Consider the following 17,618-nt stretch of genomic DNA (forward strand, 5'->3'; position numbering starts at 1 on the left):
TTATTCCGTTTGGGTGAAAGTATTATAAAAAGCAAAGTAAGCTAGCCAGATAATATAATAACAATTATTTTAGTTTAGTATGTAATACTCAGACAGGCTCTAGCATTGTGGGAGCCGCTGCTGTGACGCTGCACCAACGCTTCCAGTGTGAATACTCTCGCGCAGCTGCAGTGACGGTGTAGTTACGCTGACGTGCAGCTCATGCAATGCTCACGCTTGCGGTGTGAAACAGGGCTAAGTTGCCAGCTAGCATGTCCCTTGTAAAAGTGATACTTTTTTTTTTAAAACCCACTTAATTACTTCTTGTGGCCTGCGGATTCACAACGAGTACAAATAGCGATGCAGATTAAAGGGTTTGCTCACCCAGAAATGAAATGTCTGTCATTAACTCCTCCCCCTAATGTCGTTCCACACCCGTAAGACCTCCGTTCATCTTCACACAGTTTAAGATATTTTATATTTAGTCCGAGAGCGTATGCAAGTGTATGCACACTATACTGTCCATGTCCAGAAAGGGAATAAAAACATCATCACAGTAGTCCATATGAGACATCAGTGGGTTAATTAGAGTCTCTTGAAGCATCCAAAATACATTTGGGTCCAAAAATAACTAAAACTACGACTTTATTCAGCATTGGCTTCTCTTCCGGGTTTGTGTTCAATCCTCAAATAAAGATTCAAACGATTATGAATCAGCGTATTGATTCATGATTCGTTTCGCCAAAGTCTCGTGATTTCAGCAGTTTGACACGCGATCCGAATCATGAATCAATACGCTGAATCATAACCGTTTGAATCTTTATTTGAGGATTGAAAACAAACGCGGAAGAGAAGACAATGCTGAATAAAGTAATAGTTTTTTTTTTTTTTTTTTGTGAAGTGGAGTGTTCCTTTAAGATTCATAAGATGTCAAAAGCTCTGCACCACTACTTTGTCCAGCCAAAACATTCAAATAGATCTACTACTTACCTAATAGTTTCCACAATTTCATAGGATTTGTGACTAATTTGTGGCGACAATGGAATTCAAGTCCAATAAGCCTCGGGATTAGAGGCTTTGTCTGTGAAATAATGCAAATTGGTTAATCACCAAAGTAACATCAATGGCATGCATAATCATAGACAAACAAACTGGTAAATACACAGGCCTTTTGAGATTACCTGCTATAATTATAATCAACCTGTATATTCCCTTTTGTCCGAAATCTACGTTGAGCTTCGGCGAGAACCAATGAGGTTCATTCTCGTGTTACGCAGCACGACTGAACTTCGGCGAGAACCAATGAGGTTCATTCTCGTGTTACGCAGCACGTTTGAGCTTCGGTGAGAACCAATGAGGTTAATTCTCGTGTTACGCAGCACGTTTGAGCTTCGGCGAGAACCAATGAGGTTCATTCTCGTGTTACGCATCACGTTTGAGCTTCGGCGAGAACCAATGAGGTTCATTCTCGTGTTACGCAGCACGTTTGAGCTTCGGCGAGAACCAATGAGGTTCATTCTCGTGTTACGCAGCACGTTTGAGCTTCGGCGAGAACCAATGAGGTTCATTCTCGTGTTACGCAGCACGTTTGAGCTTCGGCGAGAACCAATGAGGTTCATTCTCGTGTTACGCAGCACGTTTGAGCTTCGGCGAGAACCAGTGAGGTTCATTCTCGTGTTACGCAGCACGTTTGAGCTTCGGCGAGAACCAATGAGGTTCATTCTCGTGTTACGCATCACGTTTGAGCTTCGGCGAGAACCAATGAGGTTCATTCTCGTGTTAAGCAACCGTTTGAGCTTCGGCGAGAACCAATGAGGTTCATTCTCGTGTTACGCAGCACGACTGAGCTTCGGCGAGAACCAATGAGGTTCATTCTCGTGTTACGCAGCACGACTGAGCTTCGGCGAGAACCAATGAGGTTCATTCTCGTGTTACGCAGCACGTTTGAGCTTCGGCGAGAACCAATGAGGTTCATTCTCGTGTTACGCAACACGTTTGAGCTTCGGCGAGAACCAATGAGGTTCATTCTCGTGTTAGGCAGCACGTTTGAGCTTCGGCGAGAACCAATGAGGTTCATTCTCGTGTTACGCAGCACGTTTGAGCTTCGGCGAGAACCAATGAGGTTCATTCTCGTGTTACGCAGCACGTTTGAGCTTCGGCGAGAACCAATGAGGTTCATTCTCGTGTTACGCATCACGTTTGAGCTTCGGCGAGAACCAATGAGGTTCATTCTCGTGTTACGCAGCACGTTTGAGCTTCGGCGAGAACCAATGAGGTTCATTCTCGTGTTACGCAGCACGTTTGAGCTTCGGCGAGAACCAATGAGGTTCATTCTCGTGTTACGCAGCACGTTTGAGCTTCGGCGAGAACCAATGAGGTTCATTCTCGTGTTACGCAGCACGTTTGAGCTTCGGCGAGAACCAATGAGGTTCATTCTCGTGTTACGCAGCACGTTTGAGCTTCGGCGAGAACCAATGAGGTTCATTCTCGTGTTACGCAGCACGTTTGAGCTTCGGCGAGAACCAATGAGGTTCATTCTCGTGTTAAGCAACCGTTTGAGCTTCGGCGAGAACCAATGAGGTTCATTCTCGTGTTACGCAGCACGACTGAGCTTCGGTGAGAACCAATGAGGTTCATTCTCGTGTTACGCAGCACGACTGAGCTTCGGCGAGAACCAATGAGGTTCATTCTCGTGTTACGCAGCACGTTTGAGCTTCGGCGAGAACCAATGAGGTTCATTCTCGTGTTACGTAACACGTTTGAGCTTCGGCGAGAACCAATGAGGTTCATTCTCGTGTTACGCAGCACGTTTGAGCTTCGGCGAGAACCAATGAGGTTCATTCTCGTGTTACGCAGCACGTTTGAGCTTCGGCGAGAACCAATGAGGTTCATTCTCGTGTTACGCAGCACGTTTGAGCTTCGGCGAGAACCAATGAGGTTCATTCTCGTGTTAGGCAACACGTTTGAGCTTCGGCGAGAACCAATGAGGTTCATTCTCGTGTTAGGCAGCACGTTTGAGCTTCGGCGAGAACCAATGAGGTTCATTCTCGTGTTACGCATCACGTTTGAGCTTCAGCGAGAACCAATGAGGTTCATTCTCATGTTACGCATCACGTTTGAGCTTCGGCGAGAACCAATGAGGTTCATTCTCGTGTTACGCATCATGTTTGAACTTCGGCGAGAACCAATGAGGTTCATTCTCGTGTTACGCATCACGTTTGAACTTCGGCGAGAACCAATGAGGTTCATTCTCGTGTTACGCATCACGTTTGAGCTTCAGCGAGAACCAATGAGGTTCATTCTCGTGTTACGCATCACGTTTGAGCTTCAGCGAGAACCAATGAGGTTCATTCTCGTGTTACGCAGCACGTTTGAGCTTCGGCGAGAACCAATGAGGTTCATTCTCGTGTTACGCATCACGTTTGAGCTTCGGCGAGAACCAATGAGGTTCATTCTCGTGTTACGCATCACGTTTGAGCTTCGGCGAGAACCAATGAGGTTCATTCTCGTGTTACGCATCACGTTTGAACTTCGGCGAGAACCAATGAGGTTCATTCTCGTGTTACGCAGCACGTTTGAGCTTCGGCGAGAACCAATGAGGTTCATTCTCGTGTTACGCTGCACGTTTGAGCTTCGGCGAGAACCAATGAGGTTCATTCTCGTGTTACGCATCACGTTTGAGCTTCGGCGAGAACCAATGAGGTTCATTCTCGTGTTAATCAACCGTTTGAGCTTCGGCGAGAACCAATGAGGTTCATTCTCGTGTTACGCAGCACGACTGAGCTTCGGCGAGAACCAATGAGGTTCATTCTCGTGTTACGCAGCACGTTTGAGCTTCGGCGAGAACCAATGAGGTTCATTCTCGTGTTACCTAACATGTTTGAGCTTCGGCGAGAACCAATGAGGTTCATTCTCGTGTTAGGCAGCACGTTTGAGCTTCGGCGAGAACCAATGAGGTTCATTCTCGTGTTACGCAGCACGTTTGAGCTTCGGCGAGAACCAGTGAGGTTCATTCTCGTGTTACGCATCACGTTTGAGCTTCGGTGAGAACCAATGAGGTTCATTCTCGTGTTATGCAGCACGTTTGAGCTTCGGCGAGAACCGATGAGGTTCATTCTGATGTTACGCAGCTTCTCTTTATGTTCACTGATCAATGTTTATATGTAAAAAAAAAAGCCTAAATTCAATCTGATAATCATATAACGCGATCATGTCTCGGCAGAAAGCTTAGACTAAACCATCAATTCACATGGATTAGTTTTACAAACTCTTTATTGACTTTTTGAAGCGTCAAATTGTAGTTGCGTAGGCTGTCAATGGAGGGACAGAAATCTCACAGATTTCATCAAAAAAGATTTCATCCTCATTTGTTTTCCAAAGATGAACGAAAGGCTCACGGTTTTGAAATTATTGACAGCATGTTCATTATATAGTGAGCTATCCCTTAAACGTCACTGAACCTCATAATAGCATAAATAGTATACATAATTAAAAACCCACCTGAATGTGTCCTGATTTTAGCCCTCTTGTGTTTGGAGTCACTAAAGAGGAGTATGAAGTCACATTGTTGTCCAGGAGTTTTCTGCTGTTTTGGAAACAACTGAAGCGAGACGACAACGACCAAATCCGTTTGTCGTAACATTTGCTTCCCCGCAGCAAAAGTAGCGCTGCCATAATTAATAAACCCGGTTTATCGCGTCGCTCGGATCATACTAACTTATGCCAGAACCAATGACCTCTTTAAGAGCTGATAGCACACAACTACCATGGTCTTATCCAATACAGCCAAACATAGCTGCAGATAAATAACAACAGGATATATCTCGGAAATACACAGAGCAAATAAAACGTTTAAATAAAATAAAAATTATATAATTACACGGATATTACAAAGCTGTCTATTGAAGCCGTGAACTCTATTGATGTTTACTGTACAGGCTTGAAAAACATGTCCGTTGAACTATCACCTTCGGAATCAGCCAATCAGGAAAGGAAGCAGCTAGCGAACGGGCTGATGGGAATGTAGTTCGTCTCGCAGTTGAATAACCAGGAAAACTACACACGGTTGTATTTGGGACATGCGCAATATATAGCGTATATTCATTTATATATATTAAAAATTAGTTCTAGAGCAAATAAACATTTCGACTGGCAAAAAAAATACAATAAATTATTTTAATATATAAATGCATGTAGCCTACACTGCTGTTCAAAAGTTTTTGATCTGTAAGATGTGTTTTGTTATTAGAAGCTCACCAAGGCTGCATATATATATATATATATATATATATATATATATATATATATATATATATATATATATATATATATATATATATATATATATATATATATATATATATATGTGTGTGTGTGTGTGTGTGTGTGTGTGTGTGTGTATATATAAACAGTAATATTGTGAAATATTAATATGTAAATATATAGTAAAGTGTAATTTATTCCTGTGTTCAAAGCTGAATTTATCATCATTACTCCAGTCTTCAGAGTCACATGATGCTTAACTAATCATTCTCATTTGAGGATTTGAGCTTAAGACACATTTATAAATATTATCAGTGTTGAAAACAGTTTTTTTAGGATTCTTTGATGAACATAAAGTTCAAAAGAACAGCATTGATCTGAAACAGAAACTTTTGTAACATTATAAATGTATTTACTATCCTTTTTGATTAATTTAATGCATCCTTGTTAAATGAAAGTATTATTTTAAAATAAAAGACCCCCCCCAAAACATTCTTACCGACCCAAAACTTTTGAACGCTAGTACTAATGTTGCAAAAGCTTTTTATTTCAGAGAAATTATGTTCTTTTGAACTTTATATTCATCAACGAATCATAAAAAAACAGTTTTCAACACTGATAATATTCATTAATGTGTCTTGATCATATATCCTCATATGAGAATGATTAGTGAAGGATCATGTGACACTGAAGACTGGAGTAATATTGATAAATTCAGCTTTGATCACAGGAATAAATTACACTTTACTATATATTCACATAGAGAACAGATATTTTACATTTTAATAATTTCACAAATATTATAATATGTACTAGGCTATATTACATTGTTTTTTGTATTATAGTATAAGATTATAATTGTTTTATATTTTTAATAAAATAAATGGAGCCTTGGTGAGCATAAGACACTTCTTCTAATAACATAAAAAATCTTACAGATCAAAAACTTGTGAATGGCAGTGCATATGTACACAGAATCCTTTGAGTGTATATGGCAAGATGTCGAGAGTTATGAATAGAGTGGGAAATCTCTCAAAAAGTTAATTCTAGACTCTTCACGGCAGAGAGCGCCATTGCGTCATTCTGCTCTGCAAGGAATCGGCGTCACAACACAAGCCCACAAGCCTGTGACGTCGAAGCGAAATTAAAACAAAAATCAACACATGCAAGACAAATTTTACCCAAACAACAATCAGTGAAAGCAACACGTGCTGTAGCTCATGAGCTCGCGATCCGTCATCCGCAAGCAGTTTAAATAATAGCCTACTAAAAAACTGTACTTTAGATAGCATTACACGGTTGTTTCAGATCAGTCTAAATTAGGAAAATGAAGAATTCGTATCTTAAAAACCTAACTCAGTAAACTTTTCAACATATTCCCACACAGGTTCTCCATTTTCCTCTCACCCAAATGGAGCTCGCAAAAATACGGCACTGTGTACGCCATTATGGCTCGAGGTCGCCACAGAAAACGACGCGGAGGCTTCCTTCGGAAGAGCCAAAATGGCGCCAGTTTCCTCGACCAAACAGTGACCGCCCACACGCGTCAGCCAATCACAGTCCGCGTCTCAACTCCTCGCGTCCGCTGTTCGTCAGCGCGAGTCAAAGGCCGATCGAAACGGTTCGGAAGGAGTCGGACGTTGAGGATTAACTTGAAGCGGAATTTTATTTTTTACACCTCGAATCAAGTCAAATCTGCAAACTTAGCCTTACTGAGACCTGTGGACTTTTTAAAAAGGGACGAATGGAGAGTTTATAACCCTTTCACTGAGCAGTTTATCGGGATATTTTAATCATCGCATTTTTTCTGAGGAGGTAATCAGTGATTAGCTTAGCACGCTGGCGCGAGCGCGGACTTGAGATGAGCGTCGCGCGCCTCGGATGTTCCCGCATCGGAGCTTGCTGAAGCAGAAGGCCTCAAATGGGAAAAACAAGCATCGGGAAGGAATACCAAGTTTAATTTTGTAGATGTAGCTCACGTTTTAAAGAAGGTAAGCCTTTCTAAATAGCTAAATAGCTTCATTTCGTGCAGGAAAACCGCCTGTTTGTCCTCTCAGGCGTCGACTTTCACGGTTAGCCCGCTAACGGCTTTAGCCCCGTTGCTAACGGGAGTTTGTTTCCCTCCCCCACCCTGAAGTCGAGGAAATGTTTGCGTTTTGCTGTAAATCTGTCACTTTTTGTTAGGCTGTGGTGATGTACTCATCCTAGCGTTTTGTGTACGTCTGTAAAGTAATAACTAAAGGCTGGAGAAATGTAAATAATCATGTTGTCGTTCTCTCTCTGGGAATCGGATACGGCCAGACGGGCTCAGTTCCCCTGCAGAAATCAGCTACTGGGATGGGCAGCTTAATATATGTTTCAAGGACACAATCATGTCGATTTTAAGTGCTGATATACTTATGGAGATCATAAAATGCACTGGGTTATGAGTGCAGCATCCAGACTATAAATATTAGATCACTGCAACACTCAGTTGTGATGATTAGATATGTTTTCATTGGATTGGCCATGTTGTGTTTGTGATATGAAATCATTTTAAGTTCCCATGTTTAGGGGAAGCATTTGACACTTACTTATATCGCATGATAGGAGCAGTTCACCGCAGAAAATGCCCCATGTTGCTAATCATATTGCTTTTGACATCAACCCACACTTCTCTATCTCTTCTATGTGGAGCACATTGTCAAGATGCATGTATGATTGTTTACTTCAGAGAGGAGCTGCAGTGGAGCAGAGGCTTACGACACAAGGGTGATCTGAAGGATGGAGGGCGAAGCTGTGAAAGTTTGTGATGAAGTAAACAGAGCTGGTGTTGGTGCAGTGGAGAAACACTGCGGCTGTGCTGGGCGTTAGCACACACACTCGCTCTCCCTCTCTTCACAGCCACTTCACATCCCTTCCTCACCTTTGTTTAACTCTTCTGAGAGACAACTTTTCTTACGCAACCATTTGGCACTTGTTTACCAGAAGGTGGTTTAAGACGAGCACTAATCTGGGTTTAGCTGAAGATCCGTAGGTGTTGTCTGAGGTTGCTGGGCCTGTTTGTCTACTCGGAGAGACCTGCTTGTTGTTTGGCGGAGAGGGACTTTTGGTTGGGGTGAGGGGTCAGGAATGCGAGTTTTAGGAAGCTTGTAATTTGTAATTATTTGCTCCGTCTCTCTCAATGCAGCCATGATGATGGTTTATCTCCGACAGTAGTCCTGCAATGCTATTTAATGTATGACGGTCCTGTTATAAAGCTCAGCTTATGATGTCAAAGCATTTTTTGCTGGGAATGAAACCATGCGAATTGACATATTTAGGTCTGCAGAGACATGCAATTTTTTTTTTGACTGGGCTATTTTCAGCTTTACTCTTAGCAAACATCAACCATTCTTTAAAATAGGGCTGTTCGTTTATGGCAAAAATCATAATCATGATATTTTGGTCAATGTTGAAATCACAATTATTAGGATCAAAGGCTTATTTCATTATATGAGTAATTTAAAATGTCAGTGAAATTTCATAATGATCAATAATTCAGCAAAAACGGATACTAGGTAAATTATTGGAAGTAAGTAATCCTCAAAAGATAACTAACAAAATAAAATAAAACAATTACAAAACCACAATTGAGTTAAACAGAGCTTCAGGTTTTTCAGGAAGGTGGTATTCAGATAATAATAATAGCCTACAACAGAAACTGAATAAAGTAATGAAATGTAAAATATCACTGCTGTATATATTAAATATAGACTAATCCTTATTAAAAGCTACAAGTTATTCATTAGAGAGCAGTGTGTGATTTGTGTTCTCTTGTTAGATTAACAGTGAGTACAGCAGTCATTAATATTGGGTACTGTCACTTTAAGACTGAATGCACAGATCCAGTAAACTGATGTACACACACTCTTTCTCAGTGTTTACATTTACTTAAGACATAACCCACTGTGTTTATGAGGATACCTAGCAAAACTGCATCTCGACGTGTGTGCGTGTGTCTGTGTCGGCTATATGAGCGTTTAGGTGTGTATCTGAAGCCCTCAGTATCCTTCTGCTCCGTCTTGGATGCACAAGGGGTCGCCTAGGCAACTGTCTCTTTAGTGGTTTAATGCGCTTTCAATAACTCTTTAATATCAAGCACGTCGACTGTAGACTGCATTTTACATCACTCTCTTATTCAGGTGATTTGGATGTTAAGTAGGGCTGAAACGATTCATCGAGTAACTCGAGTTAATCGAATCAAAAAAATCCTCGAGGCAAAATCATCTGCCTCGACGCTTCGCTTAGTCCATTTAACTACACACAGATATTGCAGAAAGACATTTTTTGTGTAAGGACTCGGAGTATGAGCGGATTGCGGTTATATCCGCGGTTCAGGTGCATAAACATCCCAAACATTGCAGGTGGATGAGAGAAATCGTTAATATGTTGATTTTAATAAAGACGCGGAACTCTCATATCACGCTAAAACGCAATGAATGCGTGTCGTTCTTTAACTTTCGTTTTCAGCTCATGTCGAGATCAAAGACCGCAATGCGAGAGAGAGAGAGAGCGGGCGGGCATCAGCACTGGTCATATCATTTAATATCGCTGTTTTTAAATGAAGAAAACTGTGTGTTGAGCTTCAGGATGCGACGCTGAACATTTAAGTTTCATTTGCGGCAGTACACGCGTCAGCTGAGGAGATAAGAGCAACTCAAAACACATGAACGCGATGGAGTTTGCAGCTTTGCACATCGATCACCGTCATTGTGATGTGTGTGAAATCTTTAATGAGACTTTATATATCCTACTTGATAATATCTTCGAAATGCACCATTAGATGTTCTCAATACTAGGCGCAACAAATATCAGAACAAGCTGTAACGCGCGCTGTGTGTGTGTGTGTGTGTGTGTGTGTGTGTGTGTGTGTGTGTGTGTGTGTGTGAGTGATGAGCAGCGCTCGTGCTTTCAGAGCTCAGAGCTGCGTGCTTTCATTGATTTGTGTAATTTAAATATCACACTTTAATCATATTTATAGCTACTAACTTAAAACAAGCTGTGTTGTGATGAATGATTAGCTCAAAAGATCAGCATGTGTGATGTACTTTAACTGAATTAAACATATCTCGCGTTTGATCACGTTCTAGCGGTTATTCCTCCGTGTGATGTATAGGTTGTCGACCCTGGTTTATGTAAATGTAATTTTGCCAAAATATTTTTTTTTGTTTTGTTTAGCAACCTACTTCAGTGTAGCTAATATGTGACGATAGCATCGCGCTTAACACGGAGGATTTGAAGTTGTGACTACCGGGTGCGGGTGGATGGTTTGCTTCTAACAGCTGATTCGGTGACGATAGAGCTGATCCGCACATCTCTTGTTCCAAGTTAACCTGTCCAATATGTTTTGCTTCAGTAAAGGAGTAAATAAGACAGTAAATGCTTATGTCATGCCAGAGCTGAAGCTGATACATGAAAGTTAAGTTGCACAACATAAATACAATGTTTAGTTATTTATATTATTTATAGAATATTTATATTATATAGAATTTATAGAATATTTATATTATTTATATTGGCATTATTGTTATTTATATTACTACTGTTTAGATTTATTGGTTGTAGGTTTAGTTTTAGATTGAACTATGTTTACCTTTTTAAAGTAATTTGAAATAGATTTTTATTTAATATAATATGGCAATTGTATGCATTAAAATTGTTTAGTTTCACAGTTATTAATGTATGCAATTTCAGCAATAAAACTTAATTTTTCTAAAAAGAAGACAAATTAGATGTTAATTTGAAGATACCCGTCTTATTGTCTCTTATTGCTCTTTAATAAAGAAAAAGTAATTATTATCCGATTAATCGATTAATCGATCGATTAAGTGGTAGATTAATCGATTACAAAAAGAATCGATAGCTGCAGCCCTAATGTTAAGTTTTGATTAGAGAGGAACAAAAGCGTCCCGCTGTGATGGAAAGAATAGTGTGATGGACTGAATGCAGCAGAGGCACAATACTCTTTTAGCCTCGACTATCTATTCATAATTATTGGAAGCCAAAATTGAAATTAAATACGAAAATACGATTATTTGCACAGCGAGTCGGAGAGTCTAGCTATATTAAGCTGGCTTTGAACATGAGTCATTGTTTGCTTACCTCATGTTTTAAAGCACTTAACATTACAATAATAATGAACGTGAAAGCTCTTAGTTGCACCACCTTGACTGCTGCAGATTCATTTTAGCATTGATAATGTTAACATGTAAAAATTTGAGTCTGAGGATGTGAATGTTACGCTTACGATATGGTTACCTGAACGCAGGACAAGCTCTTTGTTTTGGTTCAGGAGGAACTGTAAAAGGCGCCTCCTGTTTGCCACAGAATATATATATATATATATATATATATATATATATATATATATATATATATATATATATATATATATATATATATACTTAAAGACAACTTCTGTTATTGAATGCTCTCAGGATGTTAAAGGGGGGGGTGAAACACTCAGTTTCAGTCAGTGTCATGTCAATCTTGAGTACCTATAGAGTAGCATTGCATCCTGCATATCTCCGAAAAGTCTTTATTTTTTTAATAATTATATAAGAAAGATGCGCTGTTCCGAGTCTTTCCGAAAAAAGCCGAGCGGGTGGGGTCGTGTGAGCGGAGCTAAATAATGACGTGTGCAGCAGCGCGCTGTGTGTTGAGTCGAGTGCGTCATCCCTAACAGCGGGAAAAAAACTTTATTCAAAATAAAAATATGGCTTTTAATCAGATACAGCCATACATCTATGATCCGGAATCAGACCCAGAGGCTGCAGTTGAACAGGAGCAGCAGCAAAAAACGACTAGAGCAGGATGTCTGTATGTGGTAAGTTACAAGTTATACACTAACTATATAATATGCTTAGCGGCTTGTGTTATTTACATATTTATACTTGAATTATATCGTCGTATTTTTGTCTTTGAAGGTGTACATGTGGGAAGTGCAGTTGTGCACGTGTGTTTGTGTGTTTACGCGTGGTTTGTGTAGACAGTAAGCGGACTAAAAACAACACAGACATTTGAAGCAGTCTCACTCACCGCCTGCGGTTCTAACGTTGGGACCTTTATCGTTGGGACTGCTCCATCATTCAGCATTAGGCGATTGGGAAAATCCGGCGTCGAGCTGGGCCTTGTTTATGAAACAGTCGGCACCGAAATGCAGCGAACAGATATAAACATTCGCGCAACTCAGTTGCTGATCCGGAAAAGCAAATTACATCCACTGTTGCCTTAACGCGGGGTTTTGGGGAATCTGTGCAGGACTGTCTTGGTCTGGCAACCAAAAACGCACTTTTTTGGTGACATTATGTGCTATGTGTAATTGTCACCTGTCCAGCATCCTACAAGCCAGCGCTTTGATGGGCGTAGCCTGTTACTTTCGCTCTCTCCCTCTCTCTCTCTCCCTCTCTCTCTCTCACGCGCTTCCGGTAGAATTGTCCGTAAGGCCCATACAAGGAAATTCCGCCCCCATTAACGTCAAAGGGGACGCATGATCTCAAAAAACTTGCCGAAACTTATGACTAACCGGAAGTAGTATTTTTGACAAAGAAATACTCCCATCAAACGTCCACCTTAACTTTTGAAACTTTGTCTATGTTTAGGATGGGATTCCAAGTCTTTAACAGTGTAAAAAGATCAGTATGCATGAAACAGCATTTCACCCCCCCTTTAAGAAAGTTTCAATCAGTGTTTATAGAACAGATATCTTTAAGGACAGCATGTTAACTATGATCTAACTGTTTGTGTTTTGTAAGCATATTTGAATGTGCCTTCAGGTCAATTGGTTTGTAGTAGTGTTGTCAAAAGTACAGACTGCGATGCCAAATCGGTACTGAAATGTTAAAAATGTGACGCTTCGAGCGCTGTTGAGCTGTAATCGTAAACACCTCTGACTGGTCATTGTGCTCACGCGCTCATCGGATGTGCCTGTGATTGGCTACAATGATCAACTCACGGCAGCGGTTTGAAACAACACAGAAGTGTTTGAAAAGTGTTTTGAAAGCGGGAGCGTTTGAAAGCACAAGCAGGCGTCGACCAGCGGACCGGTAGGCTGATAGACACCTACATTCAAACGCTCTGTGTGTATCTGTGTAAGCGCTCCGTGAAAAGCGCCATTGATGTATTTTTACAACATGTTTGTGAAGCGCTGATCAAAGTAGCCAATCACAGACCTATTTGATGAGCGCGTGAGCACAATGGCCAGTCAGAGGTGTTTACGATTCCGCTCAACAGCGCTCAAAGCGTCATATTTTTAACATTTCAGTACCGAATTGGTTTCGCGGTCGGTACTTTTGACAACACTAGTTTGTAGGCATCTAATAGTTTGGAGGCAGCTGTTTTTTTAAGTGCTTTATTAGTTAGTTTGGGGCATTCACGGTTCCCACATCAGTGAGAAATCTTGATTTATATCAGGGAAATGCATAAAGTGTCAATTCCAGACCTTTGGAAAAAAAACTCATCAAATTTCTGTAATTTTATATTTTGTGAAAGTTTGCCTGCAAAAACTCTCAGAACACTATCTTATGACAAAATCATGATACAGAGAGAAACTGTTACGGGTATGTCATTTAATGACCTAGTTTTCTTCTCATCAGAATTATAAGGGTCTGTACAGTAGTGCCATTCGTGTAGTTTTCATTTAGACATTGGGAGTTCTCCCACCAGGAACAGTATATTGTGCATTTGTAGATCATCTACGCCCTGAAATTGGAGTGTACCCATTGTAATAAATTCTAAGAAAAAGGGATGCACCGGTCATGATTTTTAATGGCTAATCCCTTGGTTTATGCTAATTTAATTGTTGTTTATTTACTCTATAACCAGCCAAACTGGCCTTACACAAAACATGTCTTCAACCACTGAATTTGAATCCGTCTGCTGCACACACACGTAACATGAGCAGTTGTTTTTGAGTGGTCTGACTTTAGATTTGTGAAATTAGGCTAAACGCCTGCTCAAAACACACAGCAGACGGACTGAATGAAAATGCAGAAAGTGGTACACTGTAAAAAATTAAATAGAAAAAGTAACCTGGTTGCCTTAAAATTGAGTTAATTGAGTTAATACAATGAATATTTTTTGAGATTCGACAACCTTTATTAAAATATTATTGAAAGATGTAAGCATATTGGGTAATTGTGTGTGTTTTATTTGTGATAACGCAGCCAAATTGTGCTATTTTCATGATTTATCAAAAAAATGTATGTGGTACAGATACAATAATATTTTGAGTTTCTATTTATTAAACAAATTTCCTTCATTGTATCAACTCAAATTTTTAATTTCAATAAACTCAAAATTTTAAGGCAACCAGGTTACTTACTTTTTAAAGTTAAACCAACAAAAGCCAACACATTTTTTTTACAGTGTAGGGGTGTCGAACTTAATAGTTTAATTTCGATGCATTACGATGCAGACGAGAACGATTCGGTTTCAGTTCAGTAATAGACCATAACCGGTTATAATGTACTGACGCCACATATAATGTAATTTGTCATGTACATGCTTAGTCGTGGTTGCAGAGTGAGGTGAGTGCCAGTAATTAAAAATGCTTCAGCTACTTCAAAAGCTGACATCTTGGCACATTTCGGCTTGCACGACCTGGAGAACACATGCTGAGTGTAAATCTGATTTATCGAAACTATTTCATTTATACTCAGGGACATAAATGTGTCTTTCTTAAAACGCATATAAATCCCATCTTCAATTCCCACACTATGCAGATATAATGGATGTCACGTCAAATCAACAGATATGAGCTGCATTTTTTAATCATAAGCTGATTTCACAATCAAAGACCGTAATATGAGCGAGCGTGGACACAGTAAGTGTAACATCTAACACACTGTAAGATCATTCAGTTTCTTTACTTTTAGTGAAGATGACTGTGTGTTGAGCATATGACTTTACTTTCGGTTTAGTTTGCGGTAGTTTGTGCGTTTGCTTAATGAAGAGAGACTCTGGTGATAAATTGTATACATGAGGATGCAGTGAATTGTCAATGCACCGTGATATTGAATTGAACCGAATTGATGACATTATAATCGTAATCTAACCGAATTGTGAGACCAGTGTAGGTTTACTAGTACCAGTGATTTAGTTTCCATGGGTTTCCGTTGTGAACAAAGCAGCGCTGCACTTATAAACACTAGCTTTAATAGGCATTATACAGAGATATAATGAGAGGAAGACTGTCAGTTCCCTTCACCGATGCAATAATATAAACCCCCACACTGAATTCAGTACGTTTTTCTTCCAATATTTCAATCTTGTTGTGTCTTGTTCCGTATCACGTCTCCTTTTTATGTCCGTCTTGTTAATATCATGTTTACAGACTTTTTACACTGTCAGGCCGAACCGTTGTTACCCTGGATGTCAGCCGAATTTAGCCCTGCCCACAAAAAGTTTAGGGTCGGGCGGTTCGGTCTGGCCTTGATCCATAGAGGAGTAATTATCTCCGAACAGAAACGGACCAGAGATCATCAGGGGGGGCTTTAGCCGAGGATGGACAGATGGTCAACAGAAACGTAATCATCACGTCATCAAAGGGGCTTGGATTATATTTGTTCGAATCCTAAACGGAGAGCTTGTTTGTCTATGCATTCACCTTCACAATTTCTCTCAAAAATGATGATAATGCTGTGAAAGTGCTCTGTGTATTATTAATTTTTTTTTTTACAACACCAGCAAAGATCGTTTATTTCAGCGCGTTTGCAGACAGGGTTGCCAAGTTTTTACAACAAAACCCGCCAACTACTAGCCCAAAAATAATCTTGGAGAGAGTTTCATCATGTTGACTGTCGTAACCGAACGCGACACACAGTTTAAAGCTGAATGGAGAGTGATTGACAGCCGCAGCGAAGGGAAGCATGCATTGACGTGAACTTGAATTTAATAACTTAAATATTCATTTGTACTCGCATTAAACTATGGAATGGCTTCAGAACACTTATAATATAGTGCACGAATTGTTGATGATGTTTATAATGTTTTTATGCCTTTTGTGGGGCGCTGGGGCTTAACAATAACAGAATATTATGCGCACAGTATCGAATTTGGATCGGTCCTGTCTGTCCTTTACCCGATCCGGATCAGAGCCGATCGGGATCTGAGTATCGGATCTGATCCGGATCAGAGCCGATACCGTTCCTGAGTATCGGATCGGTGCATCCCTAATTTGGAATATCTCCGTTATCAGTGCCACAGCGGGAAATTAAACCATATCTATACCAGCTTGCTCGATCGGCACGGGATGGAGCGGTTAAGCAAAGAGAACGGTTTGGCCCGGCGGTGGAAAAGTGGCTTTTGTAATATTTCCACACACATTACATTTTCGGAAATAATTGCAGTGCAGTTTGTGCACCCGTCTGGAATACAGATCGGCCATATAAAACCAAAATCTGATTTATGGCCAGTCGACCGGTGCATCTCTAAATGGAAATCTTCACAAGCTTTCTCTCTACATGTATGAAAACTGATAATAAACAAGTAGCTTCTTCCCAAAGCTGAAACACAGAGATATAGGCTGCGTCTGAAAAACCTAGTCAGCTGACTTCTCAGACAATGACTTGTAAGGCACGTTTGTGCCTGAAGGCACCTCATGAGACTTCTGAGGCAGCGTAACAATGAGAGAGCTTTGGTGAGAACTAAACAATTATTTAATAATTACTAAAGTAGTCATTTCTCACTAGAAAGGACATCAGAAGTGGAAAATGTTGGTCAAAAATGCACGTTTACACAGAGACCAGTAAACGCAACTCTCGAATGCCATCTTTTTTTCTAGCTTAATGGTCACAGAATGGAACGCACAGGATTATGGGAAATCAAAGGCAGTGAAGGATACATTTATGCTGCCTTCAAAACTCGATCAGATGAAAGCATCTTGAAGCTAACATTAGATTCGGACGTGCCTTGATGCAGTGTCTTGCGAAAGTATTTCTATCCCCTTTAACTTTGTGACCTTTTGCCACATTTCAGGCTTCAAACATAATGATATGAAACTGTAATTTTTTGTGAAGAATCAACAACAAGTGGGACACAATCATGAAGTGGAACGAAATGTATTGGTTATTTCAAACTTTTTTAACAAATAAAAAAATGAAAAAATTGGGTGTGCAAAATGATTCGGCCCCCTTAAGTTAACCCTTTGTAGCGCCACCTTTTGCTGTGATTACAGCTGTAAGTCTCTCAGGGTTTGTCTCTATCAGTTTTGCACATCGAGAGACTGAAATGTTTGCCCATTCCTCCTGCAGAACAGCTCGAGCTCAGTGAGGTTGGATGGAGAGCGTTTGTGAACAGCAGTTTTCAGTTCTTTCCACAGATTCTCGATTGGATTCAGGTCTGGACTTTGACTTGGC

The 17,618-nt window shown here is 40.3% G+C and overlaps 2 protein-coding genes across 3 annotated transcripts in view; one reads left to right on the forward strand and one right to left on the reverse strand.

The window, feature by feature from the left end:
- spg7 (SPG7 matrix AAA peptidase subunit, paraplegin) overlaps nt 1-4,955 on the reverse strand; it is a 28,338-nt gene extending 23,383 nt beyond the window's left edge. The window contains exons 1-2 of the mRNA XM_067452018.1: nt 4,480-4,955; nt 970-1,060 (exon numbers count right to left, since the gene is read on the reverse strand). Of these exons, the coding sequence (XP_067308119.1) occupies nt 970-1,060; nt 4,480-4,653 (265 nt within the window). The 5' untranslated portion in view covers nt 4,654-4,955. The remainder of the gene's footprint in view (nt 1-969; nt 1,061-4,479) is intronic.
- Nucleotides 4,956-6,835: 1,880 nt separating this feature from the next.
- The window catches only part of ankrd11 (ankyrin repeat domain 11), a 218,477-nt gene continuing 207,694 nt past the window's right edge, over nt 6,836-17,618 (forward strand). For both annotated transcript variants that reach the window (XM_067452027.1, XM_067452034.1), the window contains exon 1: nt 6,836-7,232. The gene's annotated coding sequence lies outside the window, so the exon portion shown is untranslated. The remainder of the gene's footprint in view (nt 7,233-17,618) is intronic.

The sequence above is a fragment of the Pseudorasbora parva genome, chromosome 1 (assembly GCF_024679245.1).
Source record: "Pseudorasbora parva isolate DD20220531a chromosome 1, ASM2467924v1, whole genome shotgun sequence".
Classification (NCBI taxonomy): Eukaryota; Metazoa; Chordata; class Actinopteri; order Cypriniformes; family Gobionidae; genus Pseudorasbora; species Pseudorasbora parva.